The following is an 18,236-nucleotide window of genomic DNA, read 5'->3' as shown; positions in this document are numbered from 1 at the left end:
TCTCTCCTCATTGGATAAAGCTTGTAGGATACAAGGAAAGTTTTCTCCTCGGCTTACAGCAGAGCAGAGGGACTGACAGACCCGTGTTTCAGACCAAACACATGTAAGTGATTGCCGTCGGAAGATATAACTATTTAAGACTTGTATTAACACAAATATTCCGCTTACTTCTGCTTTAACTAACTTCATTTTGTAATGTTCAGTTTGTAAACAGTGACATGTTGGATATAAACTCTGAGCACCAGACTCACCTTAATTATTATGGAATTATAACGTGACAATCTAGCTTAAAAATCACTAGCTTATTTCCTCTTCAGTGGGTTGTTTCATGCAAGCGAAGCCAGATACCAGATATGGGTCACTTCTGATAGAATATGTAAATAGACAGTCAAAAAAATAGGATATAGGCAACAAGGCCTGCAGTGTAAAGACAGCCGTTGAAACTGTGACACAGTAACTGAGACACAGTCATAAGCTCTAATACACTCAGTGACAACTGAGATCACCAAGTTGAGTAAGGAATCGATGTCCACCTGCTCACTTATTTGAACCCTTTATTTTAAAGGTACATTGTGTAGGAATTACTCCCATCTAGCGTTGTTGTTGTATATATTATTTTTCATGCTGCATTCACGTGAAATTGGGCAGACGGCAGACGGACAGCAGCCGCTGCACGTAACGGCATAAACAAGGCTCTATGTAAACAAGTGGTCCGTCAGCATGAGACAAAACAATACACGTGACGTGACAATATGTTGTCATGGCAATGTCGTATTGTTTACCTGACCCACGTTTTACCGGCTTTCTCTCCACTTCTGTGACTAAAATGACATCTGGTTTGGTTTGTTACCGACGGCCGTCTGCCCGACTGCAGGTGAATGCAGCATCAGTGTAACGCTCCATTCCTCCTCACTGCGTTACCGCGGTGACTTTTCACAGACGCCACCTCGACCTGAGCAGACAGCTCCGGTGTCTCCGCTGAGTTTCCGTGGTTTCCTACCGTCACGCTGCCACTGAACGTAAAAACATGGCGACACCACATGGCAGCCAGCACCGAGCTTACCCGCTCCATGGAGATATGAATGATATGAACGGCTCATTCAGAGCTGAAAGGAACACTTCACTTTGTTGATGGGGGGATTACTGATTAATGAAAAACATTTGAACAAAATTATCGATTTTCGTGAATCGATAACAGGAGAAGTTACACAATGTCCCTTTAACTCTAGGCAGCTGAAAAGCAGCCTAAAGCAGGCTTCTTTGTGTGACATCAACCAGTGTGGTGTTGGTGTTGGTGGCCTCAGACAGCCTCTGGGTCAAACAATTCAGTTAGCATGATATGGACCAATCAGGGTAAGGCAGAGACGTTAAGTCTGCTCATTGCTCACCATCATTAAGAGGCCTTGGTCACAAGATCACTCTGCTGCTACTAGCCAGTGGTGTTTCACTACACTCACACACACACACACACACACACACATACAGTACAGCCACACACACACACGCACACTGCTGGAATGACATTGTTGTTCATTCAGAGAAGCAGCTTGCTGTCGTAGCTGGCTGCGTTTGTTGTTGAAAGGTCCCCTGGGTGGAGATTCCTTTGGGCCTCAGTCATAAGGAGAGGCATCAATGGGAAACCAGTGGGAATAAATGAATGGGCCTGTGGTCAGGTGCTGCTCTGTTATGCGAGTGTTGCAACTGCTGAATGGTGAGCACATCATACAGCGATGACAAGAAGCGGGGGTGTTTTTAAAGCAAGACAGACACATGAAAGTAGAATCATGTCTGAATACTTTAGAATTTCTGGGCGTCAGACTGTCTTCACACAGCTACTCTTTTGGCACGGTCAACATGATGACTTGAAGAAATTAACTGTGTATTACAGAAGTTAATTACTCTCTATTTCTGCCGATACATGCGTATACCTCCTTTACAATCTGGAGGCAGCTATGGGATGGTATTAATTAAAGGAACTGTGCATTCCAACAGATGCAACTCACATGGTGTAGGCTACACAGTGCATCAGTGGCAGCAGACATACAGTACATGTGGAAACTTGATGCAATAGTGACACCTAAGACAGAAGGTCAGAATGCAGAAACTTCACTTTGGATGAAGTGTGCTATCTAGTGCTAACAGATCACATGATATCAAGAAATGCTAGTCACTTTTATTTCTGTTAATTATCGTTGCAACAACAAGAAGCTTCCTGTGCGACGAGGAGATTGAGATGAGATGTGTTTAGCCTAGCTTAGCATATCAACTTAAAGTAGCATTATCGCAAATACAGCAGTAATAGCAATAAAAAAAATGAAATATGCAATGAATAGGTCCAGGGGAGCTATAATGTACACAAAATATAGCAAATGGTGTAATGCCTGTGGAGCAAATGCAGAATTCATTTTTGTTATGAGACAAGCCGGCCCGGCGCTTAGCGCCACCTCCTGAACGGCACGCTGTGTAAAGAGAACTAGGATGTTTCTATCTGATACGCTGCACCACCGGCCCCATCTAGTGGCCGAACAAAGAATTGGAATTTGCGATAGTGCTACTTTAAAGCGGCGCAAAACAGCTCACCTATTAGCCCAAAGTCAAACCAAGTGCCTTCTAACTCGGGGTGTGCATTGGCACGGCCCTCACAATTCGATTCAATTTGATTCTACGATGCACTGCGATGCATCAAAATTCTACTGCACACGACAAGGCAAATTTTTCATCAGTCATGAGGCAATACAAGCAGTCAGATATTGAACAACAGATTTTATTGGCTGCTATGTGTGTATTCACTCTCCTGTATCTTTGCCGGAAATGCCCCCTGAAGTAATTGAAACTTCACAACTTTATTGTCCACTCAAGGCCAGAAAATAAACAGTGACATAATCGGTTATGGCACGTTGCCGCATCGATGCTGAATCGTGCATGCCCCGCATTGCCGATTCTAACACTGATACATCTCAGTATTTAACATTTTAATAGTCTGATGAAAAGACATGTAAAAGCCAACAAGATGTTGGTTTATTTTAAAACGCAAGAACTTGTTATTGACTCACATATCCTCAGTCTTGTCGTCACAGTAAGGCTAACAGGTTTGATATTTGTTGAGCATATAAAGACACCAAACCCTGTATTCTGACAACTCTAAAACTTTGGCTGAGGAGGCTAGATGTGTGAACCGCTGTAAACAGCTATGTAAAATCCTCTCAGAATACTGTATCAATTAAAACACATGTACATTTGTGATCCTTAAAGGTTGCCATATTGATATGTTTCGTTACTTTAGATTCTGTTTCTCAATGCTAAACTTCAATTTGAGACTATGTAACATTTCAATGAGGAAATAATATAATAGTCCTGTTGAAGAAAAAAAAAAAAACGTTATATTTATATATTTATATATTTATAAAACAATCTTCCTCAATTCAATACAAGCAGTGTCTCTGCTACTACAGCCTTATCTGGTATGACCAGGAGTTTACAGTAGCTTGTGTTAGATGGTATTGAGTCAGTTTATGAATCACAACTTTCCTCTAGGGTCGCTTTCACGTGGTACAGATCATGGAAAATGACAAATGAAATTCAGAGACAGTGAGTTTAATTTCCACTTGTGGCCACAGCAAAGTCTGTATGATCAGTATACATTACTTCCTCACTGTGTATGGACTGTATATATATTTATAAAGTCTCACTTATATCTACATAGCTAGTGAACTGTGAGTTGAACCAACAGCCCCATCTTTTAAAAGCCAAGCTTGACCATCAGCTTGTGCGTCCTATATGGGCACGGAGCAGAATAAAGCAGGGGGTGTGTGTTTAGGGTTTGGGTATCAACTGCCAAAAACTTTGTTCACATTTCCAAAACAGCGGGGCTGAGGTCCAATTTTCTTCATTTCACCCTCATCCTCTGATCTAACAACACAGAGGAGCAGTGTGTAGGTGGAGGCGAGGAGTCGTACAGCTCCACGTCTCTGTAACTAACGTGTTTGAATGACAAATACACGACAGAAGCTAAAGAAGCTCTAGCTCTGGTTGGCTGTAGCAACAGGCTAAGTGTTTGATTACATCCTGTAGGAGTTGACTACTATACAAGAGAAAGTTATTTACTGTATATTTACTGTTAAAAATGTCACCAAAGATGAATGGAAATTCATTTGCTTCTATGAATAGCAGCGTGTTGAATAGACCACTTAGAAGATTGAACTTCTACCAATCAGGTTGTGAGTAGAAAAACACAGTTTGTGAACACTAAGTGCTGTTAATTCACTTGATATTGTTTTTAATCCTTTCCAAGCTCATATAATACAATGTCATAATGCATGAAGATGCAGCACAACAAGGTGTTGTGGTATGTAAAATGGAAACAGCCTCTGAGCAGTGATATGTCACATGGCACCTTCACTACTGCAGCCGGATCATTTGACGCACTCCTCACTTGTGACACAGAAAGAGGAAGCTAATTTAACTCCTGAAAACACGCATTTTTGGCTCAGAGTACTTGGAGCTTTAAAACTCATAATTAATACCTCAATAAAAACAATTAGCCGGGGCGAAATCCTTAAAGCTAGAATGAGCTAAGTACTCAATAAAAAAAGCTCCCGTGCTTTGTGCAATAAGCTTTGAGAATGTGGGTTTGTTGGGGAAAACATGAAACCTGCAAGAATGTCCCGCATCCTTGTGTTGTTTTTATTACGCCACTCGTCCACACTGACTCATCAACTCGCTACATTACACCTTTTATCTTTTCATTCTCATGTGCAGCCACGTAAATCACCAAGATAAGAACATTATGATCATATTTTATGTGCATATGAATATTTTTGTCTATATTATATGAACAAAGGTAGTTCATAGGGCATGAATGTCTATACACTCACTGATGTGAAGCTGAGCAAACTGTTAGGCATGTTAGTTAGCATGCTAATGTAGTAACTTCACCCTAAAAGCCTAAAAAAAACCACACTAATCAAACACTGAAGTGATCGTTGATATAATTATTACCACATCAAGTCATTCACCCATCTGTTTGAGTTAATTGAAATAGTGCAGCCCTGCCACAGTGGAGGTATGCGAACAGCCTTGAGCAAGGGACGTCAATGAACACCACAGGTAATGGTGTGAAACAATTCTTCTCAAACAAGGGTCCTGACCCTGTGACGCTCAAATGGTCATAAACAGTGTTTCTCTTAACACCCCTCTGATGACTAATTAACCATTACTCATTAAATCGCGCCACTTCAAACTTGTTACAAGTCTTTTCCCAAAAGGGGGGGGGGGGGGATCCACCCTGAAACAGAACTCAAACAACTACAAACTAAACTAAATCCAAAATACGATAAAAGCACAGCAAAGTCGCACAGAAAAATCACCATCCGCAATGGAAGCAAACAGGACAGGAATAATAATTGGAGCTGAAGGGTCAGCTGCGGATGGGGTTAAGACTTGGAGGCTGGATCTGGGTCTGGTGGGTTAGCTGGAGCAGTGGCAGGGGCCTGCAGCCCATAGTGGGGCTCTACTAGCAGTTTCCCCCCCTTGCTGTTAGTTGGGAGACACCGGAGGGGGAAAAAGGGGGCAGGCATACCAAGAAAACTGAATGACCTGAAAATGCATCTGTGCAGTTAGAGTAAGAGCACATCAAGATAGATACAGTATGTGGTTTATACCAGCGTATAGATGTGCTGCAAAAAGACCTAAAAGTGCATTCAAACTGTTTTCAGTTTAGTTACATAACACCTTTGAGAAAAGAATGTGAACTGATCTTGTTTTCACCGGTTGGTATGAGGAGCTACTAAAAGAGCTATATGGGAACCTAATTGGCCTTTTAGGATGTTGGTATGCTTTCTCTGCACTGGCACTTTGTCAAAAACAGTAACCTGAAAGCTGTGATGTGGGATACAAAAGTACAAGTTGTCAATTAGAGTTCATTTTAAGGTGGATTTTCCTTTAATATCACTTTGGCAGTGTGAGGGCACGCAATGGTCACATGCACTTTTGAGAATGACACTTCATGGCCCATTGGCTTATGCTAATAAATGCTTACGGGCAGCCGGTGCCAATTTCTCAGAAACCACAACTAAACGGTGGTGTGAGAATTTTCCAAATGTGCCCAAAAATGACTTTGATTAGTTTCCCACAGACTTTCATTTCTACTTCTGATCACCAGACCTCTTGTAAGAGTAAATATAAAGTCTTGATGCTCAGTTCTTTTTTGGTGTTTTATTTATTATTTGTGTGTTTTACAGGGCCAGGTGATTTGAAACAGTACCGCTGCTCAAGTCTCTGAAAAGTAGGCTACATCAGCTGATTGTAAAAAGCGCTGGTGTCTTTCGGGCCTGAAGGGCCCGTCTTGGGCTTTTCCTCCTGCCAGTAAATGGAGAGACGGACAGTGTGCCCGGTGTTATCAATGAAGCCAGCCTCTTGGCTCTCCAAAAAGTGCAGCTTGGAAGGCGTCCATGGCAGGGCATTAGGCCTGGAGGTTTGTGTCGTTTGTAATTTATAACACTGAGGGAAATGGGCAAGAGGACAATATGGAGAGAAGAGGGAGAGAGGGAATGTGGGAGGAGGGGGATGGGACTTGCTGCACAAGCAAGTGGCTCTGCTTCCCTGAGTGTGCTGCACAGAGCCTGGTTACCAGGCTGACCAAGCTGGAGGGCTTTCTGTCCCTCTGTGAGGCACAGCCTGAATGGGCCTTCTTTTTCTTTTTGCTCAAGTCAGAGTGAGAAATAAACTAGGAAAAGATAGAATTGTGTATATATATATATACATGTACATGCAAATGCAGCATAATTTAAGGTAGAGTACAGGGGACTGGGGTGATTAATGTTAATTCCTTTTTCAAATCAGAGCATATGTTTAAGATGGCCGCAGCTTCACTGCAAACCACAGACCAACAAACTACTGTACTTGCTTCATTATGGTGCTTACTGTAACCTCTGATAACTTCACCAGTGTGACAGGCTTCTACTGTGTGAAAATGGGCCTGGGTTTCAGAGCAAACCTCGCATTTAGCTGGATTTTCACAGATTTGCCCATTTCAGCCCCTGTTAATAAGACATTATAATCACTGCAGCTCTGTGGCCATCACCATTATTCTTCTCCTCCTCCTCCTAATTATCATACAGGGACACTAATTGCAGCAATTTCCCTTCATTTCATAAGAATGACATAATGAACAACACCCAAATTACCATGATAATATCTTAAAGACATAACTGCAGTGAAAACAAGCATGTCTGTGACATTTTCCTCTCACCAGACACATTAAGAATATGGCTTTGGACTAAAGACTATGTTGTGGATTTTTTTTTTTTTTTCCAAAATACAAATTGATCTCTATTTCAATGTTAAGAGCAACATGATCTGCCATTCAAAACAAAATGAGCATCTTAAAGTTATCTCAACTTGATGACATTACAGATTACAGTTGTTGGTTTGGTGGTTTTAGCTTTGGGAGAGAAGCTGATGTTGATAAATGTCGACTGAATTCACTTTGGTTCCATGTGTTTCCCTTTTTTCACTAATGTCTTGAACCTTTCAATCAGCATGCTCCACATCAACACCTTCCATACAGGCTGAGACCACAAAACTAATTAAGATGCTAATACTAGACAAGAACCCCAAATGCTCACTGAACAGATTTTTAAAGCATTGATTAAAGCATATAGTGTTCGCTCTAATCTAAAAATGAATAAAGTTTCTGCTCACTCAGGTACCTCAGATGTCAAAAGGAAGCCTTTTTCTTATTGGAACAAGTCATTTTAACACATTACACACATCACTCTTCAGCTATTATAGTAACAGCGTCTCTATCATGTCGGCTAAACAGCCTAAACACCCTGCTAACACCTCGGTCCTTCATAAACAGGTCCAGTGTGATCTCTGTTTTGGGAAACAGCTTATCAAAAGGAACGTGGGGGTGGCTGCATTCTGGATTGCATAATGACAAATTTTGCCCAGTAGTGCATGGCTACGGATCCTAGGCAACATGTGCTGGAAGCAGACTCGGCTCCTTAACTACATCCACAACACAAAACCATCAAAGCCTTTCCTGCAGGAACAGCCATCATCACAGCTTTCCAGAAATGAAATGAGTTAGCAGCAGTGAGGCCTGGTTCCAGCTACAGATCTGACATGTACAGCTAAACCAATGGGAAAACACATTACAATAGATTTCACTATTCAAACCTACAGAGACCTCACAAATACAGTGCTACCACTATACCTGTTACAATGAGTCCTTCATGTTTACCCTTTCAGAGAAGTATATTCATAAAAGCCCATTGTGGCTCCATTAGAAGCAGCCTTTAGATACATCACTGTTTCATACAAATAAATCTGCCACACGGAGGCAAGAGGGCACGAAAGAAACCCACACAATTTGCTCTTCAAAGTGATGTTTCGTAACATGACATCTTCAACGGACTTTGTGTGATTTTTATTTTTTAACACAGAAGTATTTTCTATATTCTATTTTGTTGGTTGCACAAAGGTTTTATTGCCAAGTAGGACAAATTTGGAGGCTGAAGCATTTTCCATCCAAATACAGCAAGCTGACTCTGACACACCGTTGTTTGTGTTGTTGTAGTGGTATAGGGCAGCATGTACGCACAATGAAACAGCCCACCTGGATACTGTACTGTGCTAACAAACATTTTACATTTTTCGCACCACGGTTCCATTAGGACCATGGACTGCTGAAATGTGTGTAGTAAATGTAAAGAAAAGTCATAATGCCAGATCAGACAGGCTTTGGGAATGCAATGCTCCTGGATTCACACTCCTCAACTGTTGTACTAATCGGCTCTTAGAAGCCTACTCCATGTTGTACCAGAATCTGAGGAATGTAGGCCAATTCAAAAGCCAGTTTGTTTTAACACAACAAACACAAGAGTTCAATCCAGACGATATCTAAATCACCAAAAGTCAACCATGTCTTAAACCATTTCCATGTTAGGTTGTAATTACCTGATATCTGAATGTGACTTCATATCCTACGTGGAAGCAGCAACATAACGCCACTACGTTAAACACAAGCACTCTATATTCATACAATATTAATGGAGAAATTCATGAATGACATATTGCACATTTGACATCTGGTTTCCAAAAGCACACCAAACAGCGTTTCCACCAACAAGTCCACCGCTTCTTCACTGAGTTACAAATGTAAATTAACTTGTAAGAGACTTTACAAATTCCACAGTAAAACATGCGATCGCTTTCATTTCCATGTCAACACTTTGTTGTTGTGTTACTGGTGGTTACTAGAAGAGCTCACTTTAGAGACATCCATTGATTCTGTGATTGATTTTTTTTTTTTTTTAAAAGAACTATTTAACACCGAAAGCCAAACAATGAGCAAACTGCAGTGTTGTGAATAGACAATGTCTCTGTGGTTGGTTGTTTTTCTTAAAGCGGTATGTTTGACATGAGAGAATGAAATTCAGAAAATGTTGAATGTTAAAAATATCTTTAGATTCTACTATAAAACAACCACTTTGTTTCATGTGTGAGGAGTTGCTGCAATGTCTTATGGCCCATCTCTGCAGATCTACACAGCATTTCAGTATTTTTGAGCATGTTTTGGCTTCTGCACAATGAACTCCCTTACTTTACATGAGGCAGCTGTAAACACACCTGCCGGGTACCAAACAGCAGACAGACACACTTAGCAACTAGCTGATGAACAAACTCCAGTGGAGTGTTAAGCAGCTAAAGCACTAACCCCCCCCACACACACACACACACACAGCTTTAAAATGACTTACATTTGCCAGGAGGCTGGACAAATGACTGTTGCATATTTAAGAAAATTATTTACTAATACTATTACAGTCAAGGGTGATAATATATCCATGTTGTTTCCATACCAAGTGATGAAAAAAATACAACAAAAGACAAAAAAACGCAGTAAGAATAAAGTTTGGATCAACTACAGTATTCCAAGTCTCTGCAAAATGGAAAAAAAAAAAACTACTGGCAGTTATCTAAATTACTATTACTATTATTATAAATCATTATAATGATTTCTGTCAAAACATGGAAACATCTCCAAGATTGAAAAGTGCAACAGAGAAAGTGTTACCATACAACAGGTTGCTACAACAGCAGGTTTTGGTTTCTTCCAGAAAGAGCCAAACACAAATAAATAAGTTAATTACTGAAGTAAACGTTTGTTTTCAGACAGTAACTATGAAGCTTCAGGACAGGAGCCGGGGTAAAAGAGCACAAAACACAGCTGAAGTGATTTTTGAAGTCTTTAAATAAATAAAAGTTTTTTGTTTTTTTTAAATGGACGACACTATGCTATTCTGTTTGTAACATGTAGCCTATTGTATCAAAAAGGCATTCCCCCTGTGAGAAAATCCACTACTTCTGCCATCTCCTGTAACACAAAGTATAGTGAAAAGCAGACAAGCTTTGATTGGAGGTAATTATTTCTGATAAAGTGAGCGGCTGGCAGGAGAAGTCCCGCTGAGTTCAAAGGGGTGTCCCTCATCAGGAAACATTCAGTGTTCTTACCAACATGATGCCATTTAATCCCAACACTTGTTGCCGCGTTAGCACCAAGGGTTACCAGGCAAACACTCCGACACCGTTATCTAGACATTTGCTATGATACGCTCTCCCACACAAACACCCAGAGAGAATAACCCATGTGAAGCAAAACACAAACCTGCTGGAAGTGTTTCAATAAGGCCGTTTAGAGGAGAGAAAAAAATGAGTTTCACTTTAAGACAAAGTACTAAGCAAAGAGACCGTGAAGTCTGTTGAATCTGAATTAAGCATAGATTGGCCTATATTGCAGCGATCGGGGGAAACTAGTTCAAGACGTGCCAGGCCTCATGTAGGCTTTTTCACACTGGGGACCTCACTCTCTAGCAGTGAAGTATATATTCTCTGGGTTATTTTGGTCATTCACCGTTAGGGTTATTCTGCAGGTTTTCACATAAACTGCTAGTGTGAATGAAAATGTAATGTACCGCAGACCGGCAGCTTTTTAAACGAGTGCGTATTTGCACAAAGGCTCATAGACCTGTCATAACAGCACTGTGTAAACAACAAGCTGTGCATTAACTAAATAAATGTATGTTGACGAGTCAGAGATAAGAAGAAGTGAGTGTGTGTGTGTGTGTGTGTGTGTGTCTGTGACCTGATTTTATTTTTTTTAGCAAGGCAGGAAGACAACCGAAGGGGGGTGGAAAGAAAAGTTCTCCTTGCTTCTGCTGGGTCAAGTCCCAGTTCCGCTCTGGACTCCCGTATACAAGTTAGGCAAGTGTCCTGCCTCCCCCAGGGGCAGAAAGCTCAGTGTGGTGCTGCTGGAGAAGAATACCTGTGCATAACCTGATCTGAGCCTCTAAACCCTGCACACAGCTGATGCCTTCCTGCTCTCACAAGGCTGGTTACGCTGCATGTGAGTGACCGAATCACTTTCGCAAATATCCCGCATAATTGGAAGTCAGAGGGGGCAACTGAGCTGGATACATGTTTCTGACTCAACTAACTTGGTTTTGCTCCCAAAATGCTGCACACATCCAGGGTTCCTACACATTTGAAATTTCCAAATTCCATACTTTTTCCAGACCCTATTTTCCAGACTTCTCGGTACAAAATTCAAATACTTTGTGATATATGAGTAAATAGTTGTGCATTATATAAAAAAATCATGCAATTAATAATTTGTTTTCATTATACTGAAAGTGTATGCTATTATGTAACCAAATAGGTACAATAGCACATACAGAATAAGACCAAACCCAGATAAGTATTAAGTTAAATATTTCCATACAATAATTTCCATTTTCCATACTTTTCCAGACCTGGAAATGTATAAAACCACATTCCATACTTTCCATACTTGCGTAGGAACCCTGCACATCAGACCCACTCATTAACCGGTAAACCTGCAGCTTGACAAGCAGCTCCCTTGGATGACAATAATTGTTGCAATCGACGGAGAGCAATTAATGAAGGGGGGGGTCAGAAGTTTCCAGGAGGATGTCTGCCTGGATTAAAAAGCTCCCACGTGAAGCTAAGTGTGACCCCTGGCCTAGGGCCTGCAGGGTCCAGCCTTGTTAAACAGAAGAATGGGATCAAAATTGGAATTTTTGAATATTTTCCTTTCACATTTCTGCCTTCTTTTATAGCAACATTAAATTTAGAGTCATTCTGAGTAGATGTGGAGTCTTAATCACCGCAGGCATCGGTGTTATAGTAAGTTATGTAATGTTGTAAAGTTGTGAATGCGAGGAACAGAAGAATCTCCAAGAAAATCCCAACAGCACAGAAAAAAAACACCTCGTCAGAAAGTTCAGATCCGATGCAAAGCAACGCCAGCTGCTCCAACACAGTTTGTAATATGAGCAACATGTTGAGGTTTTTTTTTTTTCTTTCTTTTTTTTTTCTTCTCGTTTTTGTAGCAGACTCCAGACGACTATGCAGCTCGGCGAGCGGCATTAAATTAATTAACAATGACTTACAATACAAAGCACTTTGAACAGAGTGTGCGCTGCGAACAGAGCCAGATTGACAGGAAACTTTGACCCCGCAGCCCTCCACACAACAGTTGCTTATGACTTCGATGAGAAGCCGAAAGGCGAATTCCCTCTGGCGCGGGGCCAGCCACACAGACTCTCCACCTCAGCCACTGCACAGCACAACTGCATCTATGTAGGATGAAATGCACCGGTAAAAGTCACCTGCTTGCCTTTTAGTGGTAGGAAACAGAACTACTAGTTCTACTGACTTGCTGAAGGACAACAAGTAAATGGCTGGTTTATTCTAACTTCACTTAGTGATGCATTTACTAGTGTTTAATGTACGTTGTGCAGATGCAACTTCTATTATAACTCAGCTCTGGTATTTAACAACTATTGATGTGGACAAATGAATGCAACATACTGGGAAAATGTGGAGAAAAAAAACTTTGGCTATATTATACAGAAAAATATCTGTTAACGTGCAAGATAATGATAACGACACGCTTTTTTGTGGGTAGTAAAAGTATTTCAAACATTTCCACCCATGCTCATTGTGGTTAATTGTGCTTGCTCAGTGTGCACGAGGCCAAATGACTTGACAACAGCAGACATGTGCACCAGGACCCAAGGTAGTTATTATAATTGTCAGAAGTGACTTCATGCACAGAGATGTGTGTTGAGGGCAGCATAAGCACACACACACACACACACACACACACACACACACGTCCGAAACACAGTCTATTTCCAAATAATCCTCCACCTCCACACTACATAAACTTAATTTCAGCTTGTTTACTTAATTTGGACAAAAAAAAAAAATCACGAGTCATGACAAATCCTTCAAGGACAATAAACATGATTTCAATATCACTTTTTTTCTTTTTCATTTCCAGAACAGAGCAGGTGTTTTCTGGTCAAAACAACTGATAACAACGTACAGCAGCAGACTGCACCAGCACAACAACCTGTTGTCCCACTTTAATTAATAAACACGTGTTCCAAGTTTCTGCAGCTAATGATGATCAGTTAATCAGAAGCCACTAGTTGTTGTTTTTTTTCCCCCCTCAAATCATTTGCCAACTTTTTTTGTGTACATTACAATTTCCCTGTGTCGTCTTCACATTGCTTGTTTTGTCTGAGCCCAAAGATATTTCATTCACACCACACATAAACACACAGGTGCACACAAGCCTATCAAAGAGTCATAACACTCACGGAGCATCTTGACCATCACATGTCTGACACTGTAAATAACAACACATGATACGGTAACGTTTCCTTTACTGTTTAAAGGTATAATATGTAGGAATTCCCCCCATCTAGCGGTGCGGTTGCATATCAGAACGTATTCTTGATGTTGCATTCACGTGAAATCGGGCAGACGTCAGACAGACAACAGACGCTGCATGTAACAGGATAAACAAGCCTCTATGTCAAGTGGTCCGCCAGCACGAGGCAAAACAATACAGACACTGTGACAATATGTTGTCATAGTGATGTCGTATTGTTTAACCTGACCCACGTTTTACCGTCTTTCTCTGGTGGAGTAAAATGACATCCGGTTGGTTTGCCGACGGCCGTCTGCCTGACTGCACCTGAATGCAACATCAGTGCCTCTGTCCTTCCTCACACTACACAGTGGTGACAGTTTTAACAGGCGCTACCTGGAAAACTTTCTCCCCGAGCCGACAGCTCCGCTGAGTTTCCGTGGTTACATACGGTCACGCTGCCACTCAACGTAAAAAAATGGCGATGCAACATGGCCGCCTCGGTTCGGTGCGTCGCCCACTTATGTAGCCTATTTGTAACGACTTGTAACAACTCATTCTAAGGTACGAGAAAGCTTTCAATTGTATGTGGGTGTGATTCGACTTCAGTGAAATACGTATTTATGAAAGACAGATTTGATTTTTGCTAATAAAAAGCCAAATAAGTTACATACTGGGGTCTTAAAGCAGAACTAAGCGATCCGGTGGTTTTGGCTAACTTCTTGTCAGCCGATGGAGTTAGCAGTCCCCGCCCTCGTCCCTACGTCACCACATTCACGTGCATCCCTTGGCTGCACACACAGAGAGGACCGCCCCTTTATGCCGTTCTCTCTCCTCATTGGATAAAGGTTGTAGGATACAAGGAAAGTTTTCTCCTCGGCTTACAGCAGAGCAGAGTGACTGACAGACCCATGTTTCAGACCAAACACTCTATATAAGTGATTGCTGTCGGATGATATAACTATTTAAGACTTATATTAACACAAACATTCCGCTTACTTCTGCTTTAAACTAGTGAATGTCTGTAAATAGTTGTGATGAAAACAAACAAACCCCCCCACCCCCTCAGCTAGTATATTATGTAATGCTAATTTGGCATGGAGAACTAGGCTACACCTAATTTCTGGTAATGGAGCTCACTGATTTGTCCTGCCCCCCAATTAATCCTCTTAAAGTAAAGTGAATATTCGAATGAGCACGCAATGCATCACTCGTGTGTTGGTTTGTTTTCACATTTTATGTGTCAACACTACAGGTATGTCAGTGTGTGACTCCTATAAGAGGTTTGTACCAAATCTGCAAACACTGCCAGGAATAACTCAGTCAGAGGCAAACAACAGCGAGGGGGGGGGTGGGAGGGGTGGCTATGCAAAACATCAGGTAAACCATGGGTGAGGTAAACATCTTTCTCAAACACTATGCGCATACACACACACACAACAACACATGGGGGGCTCGAGGGTGTTAGAGGCTGTTATTCATTATCCACACGACTGCATTCCAGGGCTGGGCAAAAGGAGTTATCGCCACCATCACTCAAGAGGCAAGCACAAGAGAGGTAAGAGAGGGATTTAAGCAGGTTCTCAAACAAGATGCCCCCACCTGATAACCTCAGCAATGCCGTTGCACCATTCCCACATGTCCTAATGCATTCACAAATCAGAGAGAGAGAGAGAGAGAGAGAGATGGAGGGAGGGGGGAAAGAGTAAAAAAAAAAGAAAGAAAAAAGGTGAATGAATGAATGAGAGGAGGTCAAGGTAAGAGGAGGAAAGCAAAACAGAGAGAGAGAGCGTGTGAACATTAACACTGAATGGAAGCGATGGAGGAAGATAAGGACACCTTCTCCTCCTCCTCCTCCTCCTCCCCTTGGCAGGAAGTGACCAGTGAGGCTGAGGCAAGTGCACCTCGCTACTGATGTGGTGCTTTGTGAGGCAGGCCTGATAAGAAGCGCCAAAACCATCCCATCCTCCTCCTCCTCCTCCTCCACCACATCCTCTTTCTCTTTCTCCCCCTCACTACCTGGAATTTTCTTGTGAAATCTTGCAGAAGACAAGAATTCCTCCTCCTCCTCCTCCTCCTCCTCCTTTTATTCCTGAAAATCAGGTTGGATTCACTTCTAATAACTTGACCTATAGATGGAGCAGGCAGCAGCACAGATATGCACATCAGAGGGAGAGCTGTGGATCCATTATAATACCTGACAGACTGTTACATAACTCTGTGGACAGGTGAAATGCCAACCTGCTCATGCAATTAACTTCATCACTTGAGGCAGAAGAGAAGAGAGCTCTCCTGCACTTTTATATGCTGAGCTTTTCAGTTGCCATTAGAATAACAGACTTGTGTCATGTTCAGGTGTCAAGAGCTGATGTGGGGGAAACTTTTCACACACACACACACACACACACACACACACACACACACACACACTGAATGAAAGAGAGAGAGTATGGATGATGGAGCAGTCTCACCTTTTTTAAACTCCTCCAGCATGGCATCCAGCTTGGTGTCATTGAACACAAAATGCAACGGGTGGCTGTAAAACTTAGTGATGGTTTTGAGCGGGGTGCAATCATCCGGGTCCACGAAGGCCAGGTCCTTGACGAAGAGCAGGTCCACGATGTTGGACCTCTCGCCCTCGAAGACCGGGATGCGCGTGTAGCCGCTCTTCATGATCTCGGACATGGTGTTAAAGTCTAAGGTGCCGTCCCCGGGGATCATGAAGCAATCTCTGAGCGGCGTCATCACGTCCTCCACGGTCTTAGTCCTGAGCTCCAGCGCGCCCTGGATGATGTTGAGCTCCTCCTTCACCAGGTCGTTGTACGGGTCCGTGACGCGCAGCATCTCCAGCAGCTTCTCCCGGTTGTACACGGTCCCTATCTCCTGTCCCAGCAGGTAGTCCAGCAGCTTGCTGACCGGGTAGGAGGCGGGGAAGGTGAGCAGCATGAAGAACTTGGTGAGGAAGATGGTGTTGGCGCCGACGGCCAGGCCGTGTCTGGAGCAGATGGCCTGGGGAACGATCTCTCCAAAAATCACTATTCCGATGGTGGACATGACCACCGCGATCAAACCCGAGCCTGCGATGTCGTCCAGCAGGATGGTCAGCGTGGTGTTCACTAACACGTTCCCCAGCAGGAGCGAGCACAGCAAGTAATTCCCTTGGCTCCTGACCGGCTCGATCTTTTTGGCGTAATTCTTCTCCCTTTCCGTCCCGCAGTTCTGGACTATCTGCAGCTCCATGGGGTCCAGAGCCATGAGCCCCAGGTTCAAGCCGCTGAACATCCCCGACAGACACAGCAACATGGAGATGAAGATGACCTGGAGCCAGAAAGGCAGCAGAAACTTTTTCTCCTCCACCACTATCACTTTGGTGTCATCCCCGTCGTGGTAGATCCAAGTGTTCTCCGTCCACGGGTCGTGCATCCCGGCCGCGGCGGGCGGCGTGGAGGTGGCGATGCAAAGGTAATACGCTTTACTCCTCTCCGTCTTCCGCAGGGGTTTGACCTCGATTTCAACTATTCCCGACGTCTTTCGATTCTGGTTGATGTTGGGCAATATGATTATATCCGAAGTCCTAATGCCGCAGGGATGCGAGCCGGACGGGTCCTCCTGGCTCTGGTTATCCCCCGAGGAGCTGTCAACGCTCCCCTGCACCGCCCGGCTCCGCTCGTGTTCCGTGAAAGCAATCTTGGACCAGGTCTCGTTGTTGATGTTCTGCCCGTACACCCTCAGTTTCACCCGGGAGCGCTCGCTCACCCGCAGGTAGCCCCTATCCATGAAGGAAATGTCGTCCGTGTCCTCCAGTCGGAGCCCTATGATGACGGTCTCCTCGGACCCTTCCTTGCCACTTGTCGGGGCGACACAACAGCCAGTGACAGTTAAGAAAATCATCGCCAAAGCTCGGACCCGGTTAAGTGACGCCATTTTTGTAGCAGTGGGCGCTTGGGATAACGGCTCTGCCATATTGATAACCATTGGCAACCAACCTCCTGAATGAAAAGGGCTGTTAAAAATCAAAGCCAGTCGGAGTCCGCCTTCATCTCCGCCGAGGGTTGCCGTGACTTGTGCATCGGGACCTGCTCGTTCCCACTACGTGTCCGACACTGATGACTCGCGAGCGCAGGCTTATGGGCCAACTCGTGCCTCCCCTGATGTCCCCGAGACAGGCGACGGCGGCGGCCAATCGGAAGGCTCCGCTGGGCGGGGGGCGGGGCTTTCGCAGCCTCCTCGGCGAATCAAATTCCAAAACAAGTGCACCTCATGTTAAGAGACAGACAGGACTCTGCTCGTGACTTTTTTTTAAACATATATCCAACCACAGCATTAGCACTGCACTGTAGGTATATGAACAGACATGTCACTTTGACATAAACATCGAGGATGCACACATGTCAAGAACCAAAAGCACTCGTAGCCTACAATATAATGCAATGTCACCTTGATCCTCTGAATGACACAGGGTACTTTTTGTTTTTATTTGATTTATTCG

General features: G+C 43.2%; 1 protein-coding gene across 1 annotated transcript in view; it reads right to left on the bottom strand.

The window, feature by feature from the left end:
- The window catches only part of cnnm2b (cyclin and CBS domain divalent metal cation transport mediator 2b), a 46,506-nt gene extending 28,649 nt beyond the window's left edge, over positions 1-17,857 (bottom strand). The window contains exon 1 of the mRNA XM_085787797.1: positions 16,219-17,857. Coding sequence (XP_085643923.1) covers positions 16,219-17,722 — 1,504 coding nt within the window. The 5' untranslated portion in view covers positions 17,723-17,857. The remainder of the gene's footprint in view (positions 1-16,218) is intronic.
- Positions 17,858-18,236: the final 379 nt, after the last annotated feature.

This window comes from Trachurus japonicus, chromosome 1, assembly GCF_045865225.1.
Source record: "Trachurus japonicus isolate A0001 chromosome 1, Traja_1.0".
NCBI lineage: Eukaryota > Metazoa > Chordata > Actinopteri > Carangiformes > Carangidae > Trachurus > Trachurus japonicus.
The sequence above is the reverse complement of the archived record's forward strand: the minus strand, read 5'-3'. Positions and strand labels throughout refer to the sequence as shown.